At 35.3% G+C, this 23,796-nt stretch overlaps 3 protein-coding genes across 5 annotated transcripts; 1 reads left to right on the forward strand and 2 right to left on the reverse strand.

The window, feature by feature from the left end:
* Positions 1-5,595: 5,595 nt before the first annotated feature.
* On the reverse strand, positions 5,596-8,948 carry CSD2 (copper/zinc superoxide dismutase 2). The gene is made up of 8 exons (XM_007016002.3): positions 8,572-8,948; positions 7,874-7,935; positions 7,733-7,772; positions 7,540-7,635; positions 7,429-7,460; positions 7,192-7,267; positions 6,803-6,856; positions 5,596-5,820 (listed from the first exon to the last, which is right to left on the reverse strand). The coding sequence occupies exons 1-8, from the start codon at positions 8,855-8,857 to the stop codon at positions 5,795-5,797; spliced, it is 672 nt and encodes a 223-aa protein (XP_007016064.3). The 5' UTR covers positions 8,858-8,948; the 3' UTR covers positions 5,596-5,794.
* A 1,553-nt stretch (positions 8,949-10,501) lies between these two features.
* On the forward strand, positions 10,502-17,974 carry LOC18590467 (uncharacterized). 3 transcript variants are annotated; one of them, XM_007016005.3, is made up of 7 exons: positions 10,502-11,117; positions 11,751-14,651; positions 15,626-15,679; positions 15,970-16,324; positions 16,775-16,870; positions 16,967-17,001; positions 17,550-17,974. In XM_007016005.3, exons 1-4 carry the CDS (start codon positions 10,671-10,673, stop codon positions 16,225-16,227), a joined length of 3,660 nt encoding a protein of 1,219 aa, XP_007016067.3. In that variant the 5' UTR covers positions 10,502-10,670; the 3' UTR covers positions 16,228-16,324; positions 16,775-16,870; positions 16,967-17,001; positions 17,550-17,974. The 3 variants fall into 3 exon arrangements, with proteins under 3 accessions (XP_007016067.3, XP_007016066.3, XP_007016068.3); XM_007016004.3 differs by having other exon boundaries at positions 17,561-17,974; XM_007016006.3 differs by having other exon boundaries at positions 10,976-11,117; positions 11,743-14,651; positions 17,561-17,974.
* Positions 17,975-18,721: 747 nt separating this feature from the next.
* On the reverse strand, positions 18,722-20,343 carry FRU (FER-like regulator of iron uptake). The gene is made up of 4 exons (XM_007016007.3): positions 19,840-20,343; positions 19,486-19,683; positions 19,156-19,329; positions 18,722-19,055 (listed from the first exon to the last, which is right to left on the reverse strand). Exons 1-4 carry the CDS (start codon positions 20,305-20,307, stop codon positions 18,951-18,953), a joined length of 945 nt encoding a protein of 314 aa, XP_007016069.3. The 5' UTR covers positions 20,308-20,343; the 3' UTR covers positions 18,722-18,950.
* Positions 20,344-23,796: the final 3,453 nt, after the last annotated feature.

Genomic DNA, 23,796 nt, shown 5'->3' on the forward strand with positions numbered 1-23,796 from the left:
AGTTGCAAACCTCGACCCACAGCCAAATGAACTACCTTTTTGCCCCCTCTTTGTGCCTTGGGGTGGCAATTCGGATCAATTATTCTGATCAAATCAATGTTTGTATCATAAAAACAATTCTCATTAATTTGAATCTTGTGATGATGAAAGGGTGGAATTCATATGGGATGGCTTCTTATATATAAAAAAGGATTGAGATTAATGGGTTGGAAGAAATTAATTTGTAACATGATGAAACGTATCATAGATTCATGTTTTTAATCTAAAAAATCTATCTGATAAGTGGATGAAGATTTTTTTTTATAAATTAAAAATTCATTCATCTCTTACTTATTTGAAATTATGAAAAAAGGTAGATTCCTTCTACTATTAAATATATAGTTCCAAAGTTAGATGTATGAGAAATAAATATATAAGATATGTATCAGAGTGGGGCTGAGAGAGCTGATTCTTGGCGTAAGAAATTAATGTTGTTTGTTATATGAGGCACGTAAGGGAAGGTGCACAGCCGCAATTCTTTGCTGTCTTCTGTTGTTGCTAAAGCCCCTGAAGGAAGTTGTAAAGTAAAGCAAAGCAAAGCGTTCTTCTTTTTCTCATCATATACCCAATGCCAATGTAACAGAAAAAGCTAATTAATTTGATTATAAGTTCATATATAAGATAATTATCAAAATCTTAATTAATTAAGATGTGATTAATGAAATATAAGAGTTTACACACTGTACATTTATAAAGTAATACTTTGTAATTAAGTAATAGTGTATAAATTCTGTGAAGTTGAGATATGTGATACCTAGTTACAATTTAATTCTATCACTTACACTATTCAAACCGGATATAACAAACTTTGAGTCATAAAAATAGAAATTGAGTATTTTGATTTCTTTTTTATTTATTTCATTGTCTTTTGATGTGTACTTAAGTATACTTTGTAAAACAATTACTCTTTTTTTTTTTTTTCGTTCAGTAGAACAATTACTCTTGTTTCTTTTTTCTAGCCTTAGTGTCACAGTCCCAAAAAGAAGTCATGTGAATCTTACATCGAAGAGAATATATGATTTTCAATGGCTAGAGCCATAAGTCTCACAAAAGAAACCTCACAGATTGAAAGTGGTGTGAATTTTTAAATGCCAATATCACTCTAATACATAATTAATATATAAAATTCATTGCTTCGACCATGACATCTTCTCCCACTTCAATAAGGATCTATTATCTTCAGTGGCATATCGCTAGTACCAGAATTTGTTTTGATACCAATTGGCTCCATTATCCTCAGTGACACGTTGCTAGTTCCAAAATCCGTTTTGATATCAACTGTCACGGTCTATATCAGACCCTATTAATCTGTTCGCCTCACAAGTTGAAGGTGGTGTGAACCTTTAACTGTCACGCCCTTTGATCTCACAAGTTGAAGGTAATGTGAACAAACAGTCAAGGTCCACACTAACTCTTGTGAAGTATTATCTACTTTGGTCTATTGACCTTACGGTTTTGTCTCACAAAAAATGCCTCACAAGTTAAAAGGTAGTGCGAACCTTTAAATGCCTAATATGACTCTATTACATAGTCAATCTAAGATTCATGGCTCTACTTGGCTCCTCATTGAAGCTTCTGTTTTATGTGAGACTTATGACTCTATCCGTTAGGAGTATATATTTTTTTCGATTTGAGATTCACATGGCTTCCCTCTAAGTCCGTGACACTTAACAACCTTGTAGTAAACATTATCCTATAACAAGATCATATTAAAAAAATCCAATAAAATGATACTATTTAAATCTGGCTTAAGATATGCTGATGAAGAGATGTTGATTGATCAAATATAATATTTGATTTATATAAGCATGTATTAGCTAAGAAAATCATTTTGGGATTGGCTGTACATGGGATTCGTTGATGATTATTTTTAGATATTTGATCCAATATCCAATTGGACTTAATTGCCGATTAAGTATAATTAGAGGATAATTATATTTAATGAATAAATATTTTTAACCCATAGAAATTCTTGGTGATCAAGTAATAATGAGAGAAATGAATTTTCTTCGGAATAATAAAAATATCATATTACATAGGGTGGAGGGTATTTCATAGATTTAAATATTAGTGAGTATGAAAATTTGGTTTGTTTCAAGAGTTGAGATTTAGTGTTTATTTATTGATGCTTTGTATTTTTTGTAATCTCTAATATTAATATTGAATGTGTTTTTATTTAAAAATTTGACAATTGTGAATGAAATAAAAATTAATGAGACTGATAATGAATTAATAATGGATTCTAACTTAATTTTTATCAGTATATTAACAAGACACCATAGAGTTAATCTCATCCAAAATTGAATACTAAACTTTTCTCAAATTTGGGGTCTTTTCCAAACTCTGGGCTCTTTGTTGAGAGATGGGGCCTATCTGCTGCTGTCATCAGAGAGAGCAACACACTCTCAAGCCTCTACAGACACTACACTACACTCAACTAGTGAACTTAATACTCACTCCACTCACCCACCTCTCTCTCTGACCATTTCTCTTGGGAGAAAGGGAGAGGGATCAGGAAGAGGCTGAGCCACAAGTCATGGGGTGTGACTCATGGAAGCATGTTAGTTGCAACTTGCAAGTTGCAGCTCAACCTCAAATTAAACTATTTGATTAAACAAACAAACAGATGTAAGTGTTTTTGTTTTATATGTTTTTTGGCTGTCAGTGAACAAACAAATTAAGCTGGCTTGTCCTTTATTCTTTTTTATTTTTCTTGGTTGTCAGTGGACCAACTCCCTTTGGAATTGGAACTGGTAAGAACATAAGAAAAATCCCTTGAGTAAAGTATCTAGAAGTCAGCATGGCATTTATGTCTAGCAATGGTGGATGACCAAAACCCCTCAAAAACTGGGGAGATCAAAAGGAAAAAGCTGTAAGGTTGGTTGAGCCAAATACAGTGGATGCTCTTGTTCTTATAAAAATTCAACAACAAATTTGGGATTTCTTTAATCTTTTGCTTCTTACAAAAAACCCAGAAACTGAGTAGACATTAGCAAACAAATTACCAAACCAAGTGTAATAAAGCATTAATCCAGCTCATGCTACAAGGAAAAGATAGGGATGCCTGGTCCAAACCGGTTGTTACAAGAATTTTATTATAAAGACTCTTCGGTATCATTACTACTTTGTTTGCTAGCTGGGATAACTAATTCTTGCCTGCACTTGGATTAATTTGATGAATTAGGTTACTTTTTGCATAACTGCTGGTCCATATGCCTGATGTCATCTGAAAATTTTCCCATGATTTTCCTTCCATAGTTTCCAGTGCTACTTTGATCTGTTTAAACTTCACTCAAAAGCATTCCCCCAAGTCTACTTAATGCAGGGTTGGAGTATTGTGCAAGGCACCTTTCCTTCTCATCTAACAGTATATTATTATAGTGTAGTTCAAGTCAGATCCTTGAAACATCTATTTCTTATTTATTTGTATTTACTCGCAGTTCACACCAATATATATGCATGTTAGAAATCATCTTGGTGTGGTGATAGAGACATTTGAGGCGTGGGATGAGTAAGGATTTAGCTTCTGGCTTGGACCAAAAAGTAGTACAAAAGTAAATATCGCTATCTGCAGAAACCCAATAGCAAGCAATGCAGAAGGAGTCAATCGCCTTTTTTTTTTTTTGGTAGGAGCAACCCCACTTGCATTATCCTGAGTGCGTCAACTATCTCTAATTTAAGCGTATAGTGAAGCTGAGAGACTTACAAACCATGTCAACAGTTTAGGGCCAAACCACAGACTGTATTCATCTGTCAACTTTGCTACTTATATATATATATATATTAGATACACACTGATAATAGCCATGAATAAATGGAGCATGAATCCAGATAGCTAACAACAGCAGCAGAAGAGAGAGTTTTGCATGCCGAATCCTATAAAATTTGTGAGTTTATCTTGCACTTTCATGTTGACATAAAGGTAATGGTGGGTAGTGGCAGTGTCAGTGATGGCTTTTAGTAGCAGACGATGATGCGTAGGAGTACCACTTTGGGAAGTTGTAAGTAATGGCACAAGGAAGAAAAACGAGGACAGCGATAGCCATCAAATCCTTATACTAGCTTTTAAGGACAATTGACTTTATGCCAACTCTATACACATAAATCCATTGATATAGGCTTCCACGACTACTCTTTTCACTTGTTAATTTCTACTTTGCATCTCACAATTGCCTCGTGATTTAACTCTCGATCAAGCATTAAATCAAAGCTAACAAATCTTAACTCAATAGATTGCTGCCGTATACTTGCCCCCAGCGGCCTTCATTGCAGTACCTCTATACATTAGCTGTTCCAATCAAAACCTGACAGACAACAAAAAAAAAGGCATGTTCCTTTTTCATATCTGTTTAATTTGAGTTTGATTAGGTCGCCGACCTACTGACACTCTTTGTTCCTTAATTTCAACCTAACGATTAATGATTTCAATGAATGATTGAGTGACCAACCTACTCATTTTTGCAAGTAATTTGTCATATAATAAAAAGCTTGTATGAGATTGTGGAACTTGATTTTATGAATACAAGTAATTAAGTACCTTTCTTCCTCCCATTATTTAACCATAAAATATATTTTTAAAAAATAAATCATATTATGGTGATCAAACTTATTGAATGATATATATCCTACAATAATTAAGCAATAATCCTTCTTCCACAACCCTTAAAAACCTGATTGAAGTTTGTATTTGATCTGCTTAGGTTAGTTGACATGTTTAAATTAACTTAATAATGGGTTTTATGTATTGCAAAAAAGAAGTGGAATTAAAGTCTAGTGCTAATAGAAAATTCCAATCAGCAACTAACAGATGTGACATGAACATAATCCCACTTGTTTCCTTTGGTGCACCAGTCAAACTAATTACTATTACTTGTTCCACTTTGTGAAGAAGATTACTGTTCAAAGGGAGAACCGTTTCAGGAAAGATATTTTCGTATTTTGTATGTATATATACATATATACATGAATTAATGGTTACTTACCAACTGAAAAAGCAGGTTGCTTCAGTGGCTCATCTGCTTGTTGATTAAGATTTTTCTTTATTCTTTCATAGTTCGGCGCAAAATACTGGGTGGTGCTTCTAACTTAAATAGAAAGGCAACACTTTGTACAACTTGTGAAAGTAATGTAATCTTCACCAATTTTATAAGATCAATAAATTGGAAGTACCAGGTAGGTTTAATGCTATGGTAAAAGAATCGATTTGCTGTTATATGTGGGGGTGGTTGGGCTTCAGCTAATAACCACCAGGCGGAGGCCCATACGACGAGCTATTAGCTCAACGGTTCATGGTTCAGGATGCCTTGAGGGCAGGGGGCACGTTGGTCTATGTAGCGAAAGCTACGGCCGAGAGGCTTAGAGGCTAGGCCCAACGTTGAAACAAGAATGTAGCTGGTATTTCTTGGGTCCAAGAGTTTGATTAGTGTCCTAGCAGATTTACTGGTTTCTACTGGCAGACAGCCAGAGACACAACTGGCCGCCGCATGGCACAAAAATTTCTGTAGCTAGCAGCATAAAGTTTCATTCTCAAATTGAAAAATCTGTGAAAAGATGGAATTAGCAACTCAAAAAGCAAGTTCGCTGCTACATTCACAAACCATGCAAGTTAAGTTTTTATTGTGTAGGGAATCATGACAGACAAAGATCAAGGTCTCATATTACACTCTCAACCTTGAAAGTAACATGCGGCTATGTAACAGAAGTTGGCAAAAGCAAGTGACAAATAGCACGGACTGCACTTTTATCATTGCAAGATTTATATTGGAGTCAAGCCAACGACACCTGCACACATATTACCAATACAAGTGAACATGCGAGGGAGCTAAGAATTCAATAAATGTTTGAAATGTATCAGCTTTTATATGAAGAACATATGTTATGCTGGGAAGAATATCGGCCAGGCATGTCAAAGATTGTCAGAATTTAAAAGTCACAACAGGAGAATGCCCAACTGATATCAGCACTGTAAGATCACTTAGTCCAACATTAGCTTTTAAACCTCCAAACATGAGTTAAACATCTCTTTCCCTATGTTACAAAGGCTTGGGGACAAACTCCTGGATATTGGTCTCAGATTAGATGTTAAGGCTCTGAATTGGCACACAGCAAATGACAAAATTATGTCCAATAGAAAGCAGATAGATATATATACCATATCCATTGCCAAGCCATAGGCATTTAAGTAATTTAAACATTTCAAGACTCCATCTGTGATGGCTTACTAGTTCTTCTAGCAGTTGCAAATTTATCAAAATCTAAAAACATGATATCTGTTAGTCCATATCCTCCCATGGCCTTCTAAAACCCCTTCCCACACCCCCACCACCACCCCCCACCACCCCCCCCCCCCCCCCCCCCCCCCCCCCCTCCAAAAAAAAAAAAATTGAATAAATAGACTTGAAGATACACCTATCTGAAGGAAGTACAATACACTGATCTAATTTAGTCAGGTTTTGAGAAAAGGTTAAACCAAAAGCAATATCAGTCATTCAAGCAAAATCAAGGCTTGAACAGAGCCAAGAAGCTTAAACCCCAAAATAAAATAAAGGCCATGGGAAACTGGTATTAAAAGTTGCAGAGTCCTCCAAGCTAGTAATATACTTTTTGCTTAGCCAAAATAATCAAGGACAAAACAAACAAAAGATAATTATGCTCAAACCATAGATGCAGGAATAAAGAAATCAGAGATATCTGGAAAAAGTATGAACTTCTTGTCTACTCTTAAAACACATAGGCATATACACAAAAGTACATGTATACGTACCACATGCCAATCTTCCACCTGCGTTGCCAGTGGTTAGACTAAGTTCATGTCCACCTGCAGATGCATAACCATATAGAAATATAAGAAAAACAAAGTTAGGAAGCAAATAAGAGCACATGAAAGAAATGACAAAAATATAATGTGATTATAGGAAAAAAAAATTCCAACTGTTTTCAAATAAAAACCAAAATATGCCCCTGACTAAGTATAACAGCTATGATGAAGCATAATATTTAAGGAAAAGTATTCTTTCTCTGACCAAATTCCACTCTCCTATGTCCAATATACTATAAGTCGCCCTTCTCTAACTATAATAAAGTACGAATCCACAACTTATGAGGGAAGTCTCCTTGCAAAGCAAAGTTGAGAATCATGAGCCAAATAATTACCCTTTCCAAGATCATCCTCAAGCTCATGAACCACAAGTGCTCTTCCAATGATTGCATTGGGGCCGCTTAGTGGTATCTGCACATGAGAGTAAAAAATTTAGAAACTGAAAAGGAAGCAGTAACGAGAGCCCTTCACACTGCGAAGGAATATTGCGCATGCACAGATACACAAGAGAATGGGCATGCTTGGACACTTGCACACAATTTATCAGAAAGAAACATAGGTTTGAACAGCACCTGCTTGTCCACAATTGTTGCCTCTGCCACTCCTGTCACCCAAACATTAAGCAATGAATAGAGCTAATTGGTGGACAGAATCATTTTATACAAAATTTAAGAATGCATTACCATCAGCATTAGCAACTATGTTTCCCAGGTCACCCGCATGGCGTACTTTATCCTCAGGAGCACCATGTGTCATGTTGTTAGGATTGAAATGTGCTCCTATCAATTAAAATTTTAAAAAATAAAATTTTATATATACATTAATTGAAATACAATAAGATTCTAAAACATGAGATTCAAATGCAATAAGTTCTACCTGTTGACATGCATCCATTTGTTGTGTCACCAAACTCGTGCTACACGTAAAACAAAGAGAAAGATTAAAATCATAGATTTGAAAGAACTTTTCTGTACTCAAATCCTTTGACAATGAGCAGCTAAAGCCGAAAACACTCACTAGGTGGAACCCATGAGGCCCTGGAGTAAGACCAGTAATACGAACATTTACAGTTGTAGGACCTATTTACAAAAGAAATATGTAAGCATTTACAGATGATAGCAACACTTGATTGCCAGAAAATTGGAAAACTACAAACTTAAAATTTTTTCTTTTTTACTATTGAATTTTCAGTGACTCCTAGAGTTGAGTTTCCATATCAAACAGCGAAAGTAAGAACATGTCAAGTAAAGTTTCAATAAGGCCTTCATTTCCTAAAATTTGTTGCAGGCTAGACATTCCCTTCAACTTTAACTTGAACATCAAAAATCTGAGCACAACACCCAGAAAACAATCAGTATAATTATCAGCTTGAAAAACTAGAAGATTATTGTCCTAGCACTAAAAATCTGGCATTTACAACATTTTAAAAAAAAAATCTCGAAGCAGAACTGAGCATACCCTAAATTTACCATGACTCTATCCAACCTCAAAGTATCAAACTTGGATATGAATTCGCCAATAACAAAAACCCCCAAAAGCAAAATGTACTCTTTTCCTTTCTTTTGCTTCTTCTCCTCAAACAAACAAAGAATTCCCAAGAAAGAAACCAAATTTCCCCACTAAAAAGCAACAAAATCCAGAACCCAAATCACAAAAATGTATCAAAAAAACCTAAATACAAAGATAAAAAGATACAAAAGAAAGAAGAAACTCACCATCATCATCTTGGGTCAACGTGACGACACCTTCAACTTTGGAATCACCTTTAAGGACAGCCACTGCTTTCTTGGTAGCAGCGAAAACAATAAGTGGCTTCTTGGGAACAGTGGCAGCAATGGAAAGGGATTGGCAAGGGAGCTTGAGAGAGACACCACGAAATGAGGATTGAAGAACTGCTGGGGTTGATGGGTTAGTTGGGAACGGAGCAAGGAGAGTGTGCTGAGATGTGGTCACTGTGAGAATAGCGTGGGCTGCCATGGCTGCTATAGCCGCAGCTTGCATTTGAGCGAGTGAAGATTATGATGGGATAATGTGAGCTGAGGTTGTGGTGGCTGCTGCGGCCCTTGGGATTTAGCTAGAAAGTAGTGTGCTGGCTTATATATGGGGAGGAAATGATCTATCTGAGTCTGCTCGGTAGATGGTGCTTGAATAGCCTGCGGGGACCGGTGTGGGTCAAAATCTCTAGTAATAAGTGAAAATCCAGGAATTTTTTTAAGTATTACCTTCATAGTATCAAACTTCAATTTGCTTTTACACTATCTGAAGATCAGCTTTCAAAGCCTTCAGCCACATTCAACAACAATTTCCCATGCGTCTAAACTTAATATTCGATTAATTTACCATGCCTATAAAAGATGGAAAATGGGAAAAAAATATAAAAAAATGTTTTAAGTTGAATTATTTTAATTAGATTATTGAATTTAATCATGATTACCATAAACATGATACATGCTGTCGTTTCCCGTAAAACCAAGTCTTATTTTTTCATTTAAAATGATTACTCTTCCGCATCCAAATCTTTGTTATTATCAGTTAAAACTAATTAAAATTAAATTATTTCATTCTGAATTGTGAAATGAATATTTCCTATTAACACAAAATAAATTTTTATGCGTTATGACTCTCATTTAAAACTTGCTTTTATAAAAGTTTCAAGATTGAAGTATAAAACTTTCTTTTTTAAAAAAACATATCAGAATTATTATTTATCTTTATGAGATCTAATTAATTAATGTCAAATTCTAAATTACAATGATTTACATTATATTTATTTATACTAATTATTATTAATTACTAAGTTTAATGTCACAAATAAAATGATATCAATTCAGTTCATTAAAGTTATTTAAAATTAAAAATATATATTTACAAACATAAAACTAAGAATGAATATATGATTTTGTTTTGACATAATATTCAAATAAATCTTTAAATTATTTAAGAAAATTCAAATAATTCATTATTTTTTTATTATTTTCAATCAAACTCCATATATTATTATTTTAAATTAAATAAATTTTTATAATTAATAATTAACTAATTATAATAAATAAAATATTATTTGTTATTTTATATCCACGTGACATTGTTGATATAAAAAATAAAAGATGCCACGTGTACATATTATTATGTCAAATTAAAATTTCATATAATTATCAATTATAATATATTAATATACTACATCATCATTAATTATAATATATTTACATATCATATCAATGCCATATAATATAGAATAATAAATTATATTTTGACTAAGTTAATTATTAATCATAAAAGTTTATTTAACTTAAAATAAAAATATAAAAACTTATTTAGTTCAAAAATAAAAATATAAAAATTTAATTAAATGTAATAAAAGTAAAAAAACTTATTTAATTTTTTAAAAATATTATATTTTATATTTTTTTATAAAATTGATTTTTTTTCATATAAAACTACTCATTTAAAAAATTTACTCAAAAATTTTTTTCCTTTCACTCGTAGAGTGAGTGTGCTAAATTGAAGTTATATTAGAAAAAAAAAAGGTATTAGAATATCGAAATATTCTAAAAGCAATTATTTATTTTGTAGTATAGTATTTTTTAATTCAAAAACTATAATAATATATTAAATACATATTACATAACTTAATTACGAAAAGAAAATTTCTTAGAAAATAAGAGAAACAAACAGCCGGAGAGTTTGTTGCTTCTTGCTCGAAGCCCCCAAACCGGAAACGGCCCTTTTCTCTTTTAATTTCTTTTCAATAGAAGTCCAACAAATCCAATCCAACCCACATAATCGCCTTTTTCGTTCACCTTTTCTCAATTAAATGGACTCTCCCAACCCGCCTTTAATGCGGGTCCTGACCCGACCTCCTCCTTCACCTGTACCCGCTTCCTCTTCGGATCCTACCCCTCCGTTACCACCCTCCTCGCCTTCACTCCCCCGCTCTCTCGACGGCGTCGTGGTGGTGGGCTTCATATCTCGGAGACCCGACGACTCTTCCCAGCTCATTAACCGGGTTGTAGACTCCAACGTGTTCGGGTCGGGTAAAATGAACCGGGTTTTGTCTCCTGATAAAGATGAACTCAAGGATTGGTTTAAGTATAGGAGAATTAGTTACTACCATGAAGAAGATAAAGGGATTTTGTTCTTGCAGTTTTGCTCAAACGGGTGTCCAGTTTTTAATGGGTCATTGGCTTCCGGATCGGATTTTGATGGGGTTTTGGAGGAACGGGAGTTCGGGGATCTTCAAGGCTTGCTTTTTATGTTCTCTGTAAGTTTTTTTTTTTTTTCAATTCATTCTTTGCTTGCTCTAATGGTGTTATAGTATTTTTAATTGGTGAATTTAATTTAGTTAAACATATCAGTTTTCAGTTTAGAATTTGACTGTGGTATTGAATATAGCTATATTTGATGAATTTAACGAAATTTAAGATAAGCTTGGAGTATGTACTTAGATTAAGGTGAAATGGAGGGTTTTTATTTAATTATTTAATTATTTTTATTATTTTGGGTAAATGTGTATGCATAATTTGGCATAATCTTGAAATGAAGTTCCCTTTTTTTTTCTTATTATTTTTTGAGAACTGAAATGAAGTTCCTCGATTATGAGTTAAGAGCATAAATTTGAGAGCATGAGTCACGTAATACTAGCCAAAAAAGGAAAATTTGTGGACGTGGTATTGCTCTATCAGTGTGTTAATTATCTGGCACTAAAGTGGCATGCATCTATCTTTCTTTGTATATTCAAGTCTATTTGTTTATTGTTTTGTGTTCTATGTTACAATTAGTCAGACAAGAGGCAATGGAAAACCTCATACCATACGACAAACTCTTTAAGAAAGCATGTTGTTGAATACTTACTAATGGCTTATATGTCTAATGATTAACTCAATTAGCAATGCAGGTCTGCCACATAATCATATATATTCAGGAGGGTTCACGCTTTGATACTCAAAATTTGAAAAAATTTCGGGTCTTGCAAGCTGCTAAGCATGCATTAACCCCATATGTAAAATCTCGAACGACACCACCATTGCCATCAAGGCCTCATTCTTCCTCAACTTCTCGCCCTTCAACAATAGCAACCACTGCCAGCACTTCTCCAGGTAGAAGTGGTGGCATGTTGGGTCGCAATGCTTCAGCTATCTCTCTCATGTCAGGTTTAGGTTCCTATACTTCTTTGTTTCCTGGGCAGTGTACCCCAGTGACACTATTTGTTTTTATTGATGATTTCTTTGATGTGTTAAATTCTACTCCTAATATTGAGGAGTCAGTAGAAACATCCTCAATTAATCATGCTTCTAATTCAAGCAGTTTAGCTAGGCCAACCTTGCCCATGAAAGGTTCTGCTTCAGTGGTAGTGTTAGCACGTCCTGTAAGTAAATCCGAAGGTGTTTTCCGGAAGAAACTGCAGTCATCTCTAGAGGCACAGATCCGTTTTTTAATTAAGAAATGTCGAACACTCTCAGGTTCAGAAGGCAGCCACAGTGGGTCAAGAAGTGCAGGTGTTTCAAATTCAGCCCCTCTGTTTTCGCTTGATGCATCCAGGGCTGTTGTGCTGCTAGACAAGTCAACAAATCAGAGAGGGGAATCTCTGGAGTTTGCCACTGGTCTTGTGGAAGATGTTTTGAATGGAAAAGCAACTTCAGATTCTTTTTTGCTTGAGACCCATAGTCAGAGTGCAAACAAAGAGGATCTTTCATCTTTGAAGGATTTTATCTACAGGCAGTCAGATATTTTGAGGGGAAGAGGGGGATTGGTTGCTAACACCAACAGTGGCCCTACTGCTGGTGTTGGTATGGTGGCTGTTGCTGCTGCTGCTGCCGCTGCCTCAGCTGCCTCTGGGAAGGCGTTGACTATGCCTGAACTTCCAAGTTTAGATATATGGTTGTCTTCCAGTCAGCTTATTCTAAATGGACTACTCTCTGCAAAGCGTGGGTGTATAAATGAAACTGAAATCGGTAAAAGAAAACCTCGTCGAAATGCCATTTCTGGACTGACTGAAGGGTTTGCTTCTAGAAGTAGTGAATCTTTAGATATTGCGGTATCTTGGTTGGAAAGTGGTAAAGGGCTTAACACAAAGTTTTCTAGTTTGTGGTGCGAGAGGGTCCTTCCAGCTGCAAAAGATATTTATTTGAAAGATTTGCCTGCTTGTTATCCCACATCGCAGCATGAAGCTCACTTGGAAAAGGCTTTGCATGCTTTTCACTCAATGGTCAGAGGACCTGCAGTGGAGCTGTTTGCAAAGAAGCTGGAGGAAGAATGCACATCAATGTGGAAATCTGGAAGGCAACTTTGTGATGCTGTTAGTTTGACAGGAAAGCCATGTATGCATCAAAGACATGATGTTGAGACTGGTGAGTTGCCTTCAGGAACTTTGATGAAACCTCATTCAAGTGGATATGTGTTTCTTCATGCTTGTGCTTGTGGTCGGACACGGCGATTACGATCTGACCCTTTTGATTTTGAATCAGCAAACATTACTTCCAATTGCTTTCCTGACTGTGATAAGCTTCTTTCAACACTCCAGCTACCAGAAGTAAGCAGCAAAGGACCAATTCAGCCATCTTCCTGGAGTTTGATTCGTATTGGCAGTGCAAGGTACTATGAACCTTCTAAAGGCTTGCTCCAAAGTGGGTTCAGTACCACTGAGAAGTTTCTTTTAAAGTGGAAAATATTTTTAGGGAAACGGGAAGCCCAAAATGTTGTATCAGCAAGAACTGTGCAGCTAGGTTCTATGGGTAGTTCAAGTACAGATCCTAAGGCTGAGCTTAGTGCTGACGTTGAGTTCAAGAAGGCTAGTGCCACAGAGTTCTGCTCTGGAGCAATAGAGAGTGCTGTTGAAAATACAAGAAAACCCTTGGAAATGAGCAAGTTCAATGGTAACAAGATCAGTTTTGGCAGAGGCCTTCCCAATTTCACAATGAAAAAACCTTTTTCGGAGGTTGTTGCTGGATCAGCAGCCACAGATTCAGGATTCCCTCCTCTTCAGCAGAGGAAACAACCTTCATCAGGGTCAGAAAAAGGAATGAAGAAAAATAAGGCAAGTGATCAGAGTTTGGAAGGTGTACATGCAACTGTTGATCCAGGATCTCAAAAACCCATACAGATTTCATCTGTTCAGCAAAGCTTAAATCAAGTAAGTTCTGATTGCAGCACAGATAGTGATCCCTTTTTACGGATAGGCAGTAATGTTGTTCCTGTGAATGTGAGCAATGATGAAAAATCAAAATTGAACCCTGACATTAAGCATGTGATGGCATATGTTGGTTTTGAGCATGAGTGCCCCTGTGGCCACCGTTTCTTACTGAATCCAGAGCATCTCAATCAACTTGGGTCCCCATATTCATTATTTGATGAATCTCAAATCGCTTGCTCTGTGGAAACTTCAGACTACACATTGGCTGATTCTTCAAAGGTGGGTAAGAATGGTGGTCAGGGTAAAGTTCATCGGAATTCAAATGGCACTATTAATGTTGCTGCTCCTGTAAATAAGATGAAAAGCAAGGACAAGGGTAAACAGGTGGTGGCAAATGGTGATGTCTTTAAAGATGGTTCGGCACAGCTTTCTATGCCTGAGAATCAGACATTTGTGAGTGTGGCAGGTGTGCCTGTCACTGTAAAAGACCTTGAAACAGGGCTTCATTCTGTTAGCCTTGACGATGGTGGCTCTGCTTTCTCCATGTTGAATAGAGATTTACCAATATACATGAACTGTCCACACTGCAGGTCTGCCAGAAACAAAAAAGATCAGCCTAAGGTTAAGTTTGCTAGCTCAATATCGCAGCTTCAGAGAATTTTTCTGGTAAGAAATACCACAAACTCTTGTCTGGCACATTGCCTTAAACTTTCTTCAACTTGTTTGAAAAGTAGTATTCAATTTAATGACTATATGCCCTGTTCAGATTTATTTGGAATCATATTAATTCTGCATCTATTTGTCTTCTTGGAATGCATGCTTTGTCCTTTCATCGAACATGAATACTAGGGACCATTGACATTTGAATCAGGATAGCTCTCATTTATATAGGTTCTACCTACCCAAAGTAATCAGTATTGCATATGAAACAGATTGGTAGACGCTTAGAAGTTTGTGAATTCTGACTTAGTGAATACTTTAGGGTTTCGTGACAAATCTTTGTAAAATTTATAGTATCATCACTCAGGCAACAAAGTAAATGCTTCTGGTTACATTTAGGTTTATTGTATTGTGTATGCTGTGCTGTGGGGTGTCTTTGTTTATTAAATTGTAGTTGAAAATACTTATTGTGTATATATATCTTGTTACATTTGTGTCATCTTGAAGCATTTACAATTTTTTGTCCATTTGATTGCTCAATGAGGTAGTTTCTCTCACTGGTGTACCATTTTCTGCATTAAAACTCATACATGATGTCTTGAAAGAAAGGCTATTGTCTGAAAAAATGAAGGAAAGAAAGAAAGAAAGCAAGAAACTCCCTACTCCCTCTTTACCAAATTTATCCCTTGACTATTGTAAAATTGTGTATAGTTGTATGTGTATCAGAAACTAAAATAGGATCAACACAGCTCAAATCTTATTTGTTGATGGTTTGATGAGTGGAGTGGATCATTTGGAGGGCTTGTTACTATTTTTTCAACCATTGCTTCATGCAATACCTTTTTTTCATTTTCTGGGAAAGATCATTGTTGATCATAATTCTGGAACTTAAGTATGCCTAACTGATAGGAGTTTCTTTCGTCATATTTTTCTTTTTGCCTCCAACTACAAGATGCCTGATCAGTGAAATCTGCTTCCAGGTCACACCTCCCTTTCCTGTCGTTCTGGCAACTTGTCCAGTCATACAATTTGAGGTATGTCTCACTTCCTCACTCATGAGCTTTGCTTTCAACAATGTATGATATTACTCCTGGTAAACCTTATGTGCTTGGGGATTTTAGCAGGGGCTCCTAGATTATTTTTATGTTGTCTTGTGATTTTCCCTTTATATTGATATCATGCCAACTTGATGATAATGAAGCGAAAATTGATAGATGCTATTTCTTGGATTTGTCATGGGAATGAGAGTGCTTTAAGCTTGCTAAGCATTCAGTGGTTTTTGTGCTACTGCTTCTCTAAATTAATAGTAAGAGTTCTGTTATAGGCATCATGCTTACCCTCATCAGTTCCAGACCGTGAACAAAAGTTGCAGTTCAGCCTTGGATGTAAAGTGATCTTACCACCAGGGAGTTTCCTTGTACTGAGATTGCCATTTGTATATGGTGTACAACTGGAGGATAAAAGTGTGCATTCTCTTAACCCCTTCGAAGATAAACCTGAAGTAACCGGTTGGATTAGTAGGGACACAACATTGCAGCTTATGTCCAAAGGAAGTGGTCTCAATGAGGGAATTTACAAATAGATGAAGTTACTGAGCCTAAAATTGGCTCAAATGGATATTTGCACCAATAATGAGTCTGCAGAGGCAGAGTTGTGTGACCAGCTCCATCTGGACTCAGGTGAGGCATTTAGAAAGATGCTTAATAAGTTGTTATTGTTTATTCTTTTTTAAATTTCTAGTCTGTTAAATTTGAAGTGGCTATTGTTTATATCCTTTCTATCACTTCATGCACTTCTTTCCTAAAGAAAGATTTCACAAAGCACATCATTAAAGATGGATTTGAGTGAAAATATGTAACTAATTTCTTGATGTAAGATGTTGCTCTTAATGAGGTGAGCCTCAAGTTAGAACCTCAAGATCCGAGAAGAATTCTGTTATGGTTGGTTGATGTTTTCATTTTGAGTTTAGCTCTTCTGAATGAAAGTTTTATTTGGTGTTAATATTCTTAAGTTATAATAAGAGACCTAGGTTGGAGCTTAATAGGTAGAATGAGGGTATCTCTACATCTCCTCCTCTAGAATGATCTCACCTATGTGTATGAAACTTATATTCAGAGGTGTCTTTGCAGAACAAGGATACTCATGTATTACCATCATGGTGCATTTGGTAACTGGTGAAGTTGATAAGAAGGCAGAGGTGAATTGAAATGATTAGAAATTTTCAGGTATTTATTTTACAACCTTCGTGTAAAAAGGATATTTATTAATTATTATCCTCAAATAGTTGGGCTTCCTATTAAACATGTAATTTGGAACCTCAGGTGGCTGGTGCTCTCTAGTGGACTCCTGATGATGTGTATGTTCTCTATGCCTGGCTTTCCCTCATCCTTATGTTTGTATTTTCAAAGATGAGTAGATATATTTGTGACTATGCACATCTAACTTGATTTTCTTTAGAATAACTAGACCAAGCTTGGTGCTTTCAATCCATGAATTCTCTAAAATACTAGTACTTTATGTTGATGCTCTATGTATCAAAATAATCTTGAAGATATAATTAGTGTGATTGGGAGTAGTGCTCTCGCTGAACAAACTTACGAACTTGTACAGATAATTTGCATGGTTGTAGTGGATGATTAGGGACAGATGTTGCACTAATCATGAAGATACAATTGACTAAAGATAAATACTACTAGTTATGTTTTACAGCTTATGCCATCTTCCCCTATTACTTGTTTCTGCATAATGTGAACTAAATGCTAGGAAAGGTATTGATATTGTTCCTGTTCTTCAATATCATTCCAGTTGTTATGAAAAGTTAACATGTACTGCGTGTTACTGATTTGTTTATTACATGCTACCTAAATTAACTGCAGTTAAGTGATACAACTTGATTTGAAGTAGTGTTATTGCAGCTTGTGGTTGGATTGGTCTTGGCTTCAAGCATGCTGTGTTGATTTTTATAGAACTTGAGAGAAGATGGTGGAGCAACTTCAAAATCTCATGCATGCACTTGCGTTTGCTGCTTGGGGAACTAGCTTTGTCATGGTGAAATAGTTTCATGCTTGTGGACTTGTTACTTGCCCGACAGAAAATGGAAGTTTGCATTAACCCCTGTTCACTTATTCCACATGAAAAAAAGTGTACATATGGGGATTAAAGAACAGCAAGTGTAAATAGGCAGACAGGTTTATAATGGGAGCAGGACTGTACCACAACTGAAATACTGAAAAGGTGAAAGAAACCTTTTTGGTATTATTATAACTAACTGCAACTACCCCAAGAAGAATTTTAATTAAATATCTATTGGAAATTGTTCGGATTTTTTATCCTTTGTTTATTAATGTATAGCATCTTTTTTCCCTATTATGCACATTAAGTGCTCTAAACATGTTTTTTACTTGGCTTATATATAAGAGCTTTGAAAATTCGTTTGAGGATTCTTTTGGGGCAAGTGAAATTTTTACCTTTCTAAGCTCTCTCTAAAACACTCCCTCTAAAGTTCTCTCCTGCTTGCTTAACTCTTCCTCTTACTTATTCTGTCTTATTGTGTCACTTTCCTATTCTCTACATTGTCTATCAATATCCACCACAGTACTTTACTCATCAGAGACTGCTTTAATAATCCATAGATGGTTTCATCTATGTCTTGCTATTTTGGGGATGTGTGAAGGTTTGTCTGTTTAAGGATTTGTCATTCTTATCCCTTTTTTTTTTTTTTTTTTTCAAATTGCCAAGAATTAGTGTCTCTTTTTTATATCTAAATCAATGACCACCATATTATCAAAAAATAAAAAAAGAAAAAATCAATAGATCCCCAGTGACCAAGTCTAATTCTTCTATTGTATTTTCGGATACATTGGGCCTCATATGTCACCAATAATGTAAATTGGGGAGCTGACCAAATGCCAAGATCTAGAACAAGTTGGAGTGATTAGATCACAATAATAGGCAGCAACTTAAACTATAAATTAAACAAGTTGACTCTTTGGTTAAGTTGGGTTCCTCTAATTTTTGCGCTTCATTTAGATTGCTTGTTCACAAAAATACTACTAGTATAAATCACACTCGGTAGATTGTCCATTAGAAGTTACTGGCCTGATATTACTAGTTCAGTTTGCGGCAACAGGATACCGATGCACGTATTAGTACAAAGTTTCAGTCTCGCATGTGAGATCTAAAAGCCACAGATATGCAAGCCTTGTCAGAAGAGAAAACTGTTCATAACAGGCCAGCACTTAGGAACTCAATGCTCACCGATGATCTGCACTGCAGACATCGTTAACAGGTTTAGAAGAGACAAGACTAGGAAGATAAAGGTGTTGTAAACTCAAATCCCTGGTTCAGGAGAGCCCCAGTCACCCATAACTTCAGGTTTGGCAAGTTCATGGACAGCTCGAAATCTCTGACCTGTTTTCGCAAAACAGCTTATTGATTGCAGTAGAAAAAGCAACAGGAAATCTACAAAAGGAACAGAACGAGGATGGCAAATAAGAAAAGGATCACTTACATTTAGAGTAAATGTCAATACAAATCTCTCAGAAGCAGTGTTCAGATTGGAATTTTGGACTTTGAAGTTAGTAAGGGTCTCAAGAGCCTTGTAAAGTGATACTGCAACCCCTTCACCTTTGTCGCACACCAATCTAATGTAAAACCCTCTTTCTTCCACTTGAAACATGTCCATCTGCAAAGCACAGCTATAAGAACTTGGCGATGTTTAACTTACATTTTGGGACTACTCTTTCTTTTATGTAACCATTGTTTTCGTTTCTATGGAGGAAAGGCTTATTAAAGTAAAAATCTTAAAAAACAAGGGAATGTTATTTATCTTCGTATGTACCTGCGTAATCTTCTTGCACATAGGATGGCTTTTCCGTGCAACTTGAATCTTCACAGGCTTATCAATTGGTTCTTGGTACCTTTCTGACCCTGCCAATGATGCTTCAAGACCCGCAATCTCAGCTTTTAGCTTCTTAGCCTGCATTTGCAGGTCTTGCACACACCTCACAGCATCTCCAATTATGGAAGCCTTATCCATCTGCAGGCATAAGAAGTGTAATTGTAATCCATAAAGATAGAATTAAGCTTGCACAATGATGGGTGCAACTGTAAATCGATGAACCGCTGTATTCTTGATGCTAAAATGGGTCAAAAAAAAAATCTGATAAACTAGTGACACTGGTATCACACGTACCTTGGTTATGTTAGGAACCAGGGAACGCAATGCATAGAGCTTCTCCTTCATCCGACCCCTCCTCCTCCGCTCCGAAATCAAAGTTCTTGACCGATCAAGCTTTGCTTTCTTTGTCGCTGTTGTGATAGTGGTTGTGGTTGTTCCGGAAGAGTTCTCATCATCATCGTCATTATCTTCCTCTCCGTACTTCATTATGTCCCCATCAAAACTTGACAATGCATTGTAAATGTAATTAGGATCCGGCACCATGGCGCTTGTAGCATCGAAGCCAAAAGCATCTCCAGGAGTTGACCGAATCTGCTTATCAACAAAACAGCCATTGACAAGATCATAATCAAAATCTGCAACAGAATCTTCGTTTTCTCCACGAATCAGATCGTTGAACTGATCGAAGTTAGGATCATCAATGAAATCATGTAGCTCAAAGTCGTTAGGGTGCTCCAGCGCGTAATCTCTGGATGCATCCATTGGTTACAATGCATTGCCTGATTGTGAGAGGTGTGGCTGACTAGCTGTTATAACTTATAAATTAGAATCTAGACGTGCTGTGCGTCATTTCATGGTGTGAAAGGAATCCGATGGAGAATCTGACGCTGCAAGTGATGATTTTTCCATTATTTAGTAATTACTAAATTAGTAAGGTAGTGACATATATAGCCTGTAACATCAACCATAGACTTAGAATTGATCGAGATATAATACATATTCAATTTTATTAAACAACTCTTGAGATGAAAATTAATCATTGATGTTGACTAGCCGGTTGTAAGTCCTCTAGGATCGGTTTTGGGTTAAAAAAAACAGAGAGAAAAGGGATCACAGATCTGAATTTATCCAAAATTTTAATCTATCCTACTGGCTGGATTAATGAAGTTCATATGGTAATAAAATCATTGGCATCAGTATACAACTTCAATGTTGAAACTTGGTCAGAATATGACGATGAATGGACCTCTAGGTTGCAAGAAAGTATTCAATAAATGCATGGACCTAGGCTTCATATTTGCCAGAGTTGAGGCTACTGAACTAGCGACATGCATCAAACAAAGGTGTCTGATATGAGAATGGTGATGGCATATATCTGTTTGGTGAATAGTTCTTGTTTGCAACTGCTAATGTGAGGTGAAAATGGTAAAAAAAAGGCTATCAATGGCCCAAAATTCTCCAAGGTTAGTTGTCTCGAATGAGTCTAATGACATCAGAATTCGTCTTTCTGTTGGGCAGCCATCCCCTGGCACCGGCATTCACGTTCTAAGCTGACACGCACTTTTGTTTTAAAAATGAAACACGACGCAATTTATCGATATCTTTTTGTGGGTGTGAATGGAACCGATAATCTTTTGTTCCATTTGAAAAATGAAAGGACAAAATTAATAGCTGTCACATCTGTCTTGTGTACTCATATTATATTATATATATATTAGTATAAGTTATAATTAATTTCTTCTCTTCTCAAGTTGAACAAAAATCCTCTGTACTAAGAAAGAGATGTTTTGCTGCCAGCTCTGTTCTTTCTCTCAGTGTGGGGGTGGGGTCTTGCTTACATCTTAACTGACAACATTAATGTCTTAATCATTCTACACAAAGCAAGCTTAGTGCAATTGATCATTTAATTATTCTATATGATTGTTTATTGTTTCAATGGAGAAATGGGGCTACGGGGCAAACGCATGGGGAAACGTGCCCCGTTGTGTACTTGAGATGCTCCTTTTGTTGGAACATGAATAAATTAATGAAACAACCTCGGGGTTTCCACAGGCTTTTCCTTAAACCAGATTTTAATGCTTAATGTTCAATTTTTCAGGGCGGATTACATAGGCAGTCTCAGCCCAACCAAATTTTTGGGCCTTTGTTTGATGATAAAGGTGGCATGGCCCATCAGGATTGGCCATAGATTTGGTTGGGCGTAATCTTTTGCTCCCATCAAACTTTTGGTTGGTCTATGGGTTTCTGAATCTTTTACCTATATACATATCACGCAAGCAGCCCTATCTTTATAGGGATAGGGCCATTTTTGTATTTCTGTGATAAGTTATGGATATCTACTTAGCTTAATATCTATGGCATTTTAGGTGCACATATATTGTAAACATGCAAAAATTAGTGGTATCAAGCTACTGGAAAATCAATTGATAATGACACCTACATATATATATTTTTTCAACATATATTTATCAAAGAAATTAGGAGGCCATTGTATAATTTTTCAAAAAATATCTTTAGATATAATATATATATATATATATATATATATAAACTCTTACAAAACTTGAGGAGGTCATGTTTCCTCAAGCTTGTTCATTGCTTCTCGCCTCCTCTAGGAGATATCACCTAGTTTTATGTGATTCATGAGAAATTTAAATGGAGAACAAAAAAAAAAAGAAAAATGAAACAAAAATGAAGAATATCAAACCCCAAAATGAAGACACGTAGACAATTAATTGACTGGAAAATATACTTGACAAAAGACCAAGTGGCATGATTTTATGGATATTCTGCAAATAGGACCAAGTGGAAAGGACTTAATTAATATGTAAATCAGCAACATAAACAGTGTCTGGTCGTCGCATTTTTTTAAAAAAATGTTTGTTTATGTTTTTGTGAACAAAGAAATCATCACCAACTCTTTCTGGTTAAGATTAAACAAAGCATGCCATTCGTTCTTGGTTCGACCACTTGTCTTTTGATATGATATTGTTTCTTTGTAGTTGCATCACGGACCACGACTGCCCTTTCAATTCAAACCTTTGAGATTTTAGTATTATTATTATTATTTTTATCTAAGTGCGGCAGTCTTCAACCTTGATATGATATCATGAATATCATCTCCATCTTCAATGGAGCTTGAGTTTGAGTATGTCTAAATCGTTGAAAACTTTGTTTCACCACTTTCAGTGATCCACAACAATCTGCACTCTCTTTCAATTTCTTACCCCAAATTAGATCTCTTTGGAAGTTTTTCGTTTTTTCCGTATTTGGATCCTAAACCACTACTTCCTCTCTAGTTGCAAATATTGACATTTAAAGATAAGTAACATAATAATAAACCAAGTCTAAGTAGCAAGATTGTTAAAAACATGATAATATCTCAAAAAAAACCTCTTAAATTATTCAAAAATTTTAAATAAATTTTTATTTTTCTAGTACTTTCAATTAAATTTTTGTATTTTTATTTTAAATTAAATAAAATTTTTATGATTAATTATCCTTAATCAAAACACCATTTATAATTTTATGTCACGTGGTGTTAATGTGGTATATTTACATATTATAGTGAATGATGATATGAAATGTTGATATAGTTTGATAATATGATCACATGATATGTTACTTTATACGTCAACGTCACATGAATATATAAATGATAAGTGATAGTTTAATTAATAATAATTAATTAATCGTTAATTATAAAAATTTATTTGATTTTAAAAAAATAAAAATTTGATTTATCATTCTGTTTTTTTTTTTCTCTTTATTGCTGCTCTTCCAGATGGGTGGGAAGCGGGATTATGACTGGTTCATGTATTTCTGACTTTCACGAGCTTTCTGTGAATTGCACTTTGCTGTCACAAGTCTTTCTCTTCCCTTGACTAAAGACTTTTTGCAGCATGCATGTATATTTTGGTTTATGGATAAACCTTTTTTGTCTTTAAAAAAAAAGTTTTTTCTTAATAAATTGTTAGGGGAAAAGAAGGAACCCAAACTCCATAGCACATGGCCAAGAGCAAAACAAAGAAATTCAAGTACCAATATATTAGGGTAGCAAACAAATATAGATCAATTATTGGTTCATAGTACAATTATTTAAGTTGGGTTCTTTTACGTGTCACCTTGGGGGACAACCGATCAAATTGTACGAGTTACATTACAAAAAGTTGCAGATCACAAACGTTAGCTTATCTAAATTGTATATTATAATATATATATATATATATATAATTTATATAAATTAATGGA

This window comes from Theobroma cacao, chromosome 9 (genome assembly GCF_053813885.1).
Source record: "Theobroma cacao isolate CCN51 chromosome 9, ASM5381388v1, whole genome shotgun sequence".
Classification (NCBI taxonomy): Eukaryota; Viridiplantae; Streptophyta; class Magnoliopsida; order Malvales; family Malvaceae; genus Theobroma; species Theobroma cacao.

Excerpts from the sequence above, each read along its gene's own strand:
- CSD2 (XM_007016002.3), bottom strand. The coding sequence starts at position 8,857 with ATGCAAGCTGCGGCTATAGCAGCCATGGCAGCCCACGCTATTCTCACA. Across the intron at positions 7,773-7,873 it reads GGCCTCATGGGTTCCACCTA|CACGAGTTTGGTGACACAAC; the intron begins GTGAGTGTTTTC and ends TTTTACGTGTAG. Across the intron at positions 5,821-6,802 it reads AGGTGGAAGATTGGCATGTG|GTGTCGTTGGCTTGACTCCA; the intron begins GTACGTATACAT and ends ATATGTGTGCAG.
- LOC18590467 (XM_007016005.3), top strand. The coding sequence starts at position 10,671 with ATGGACTCTCCCAACCCGCCTTTAATGCGGGTCCTGACCCGACCTCCT. Across the intron at positions 11,118-11,750 it reads GCTTGCTTTTTATGTTCTCT|GTCTGCCACATAATCATATA; the intron begins GTAAGTTTTTTT and ends TTAGCAATGCAG. Across the intron at positions 14,652-15,625 it reads AGCTTCAGAGAATTTTTCTG|GTCACACCTCCCTTTCCTGT; the intron begins GTAAGAAATACC and ends ATCTGCTTCCAG.
- FRU (XM_007016007.3), bottom strand. The coding sequence starts at position 20,307 with ATGGATGCATCCAGAGATTACGCGCTGGAGCACCCTAACGACTTTGAG. Across the intron at positions 19,684-19,839 it reads TGGTTCCTAACATAACCAAG|ATGGATAAGGCTTCCATAAT; the intron begins GTACGTGTGATA and ends TTATGCCTGCAG. Across the intron at positions 19,056-19,155 it reads TATTGACATTTACTCTAAAT|GTCAGAGATTTCGAGCTGTC; the intron begins GTAAGTGATCCT and ends TTGCGAAAACAG.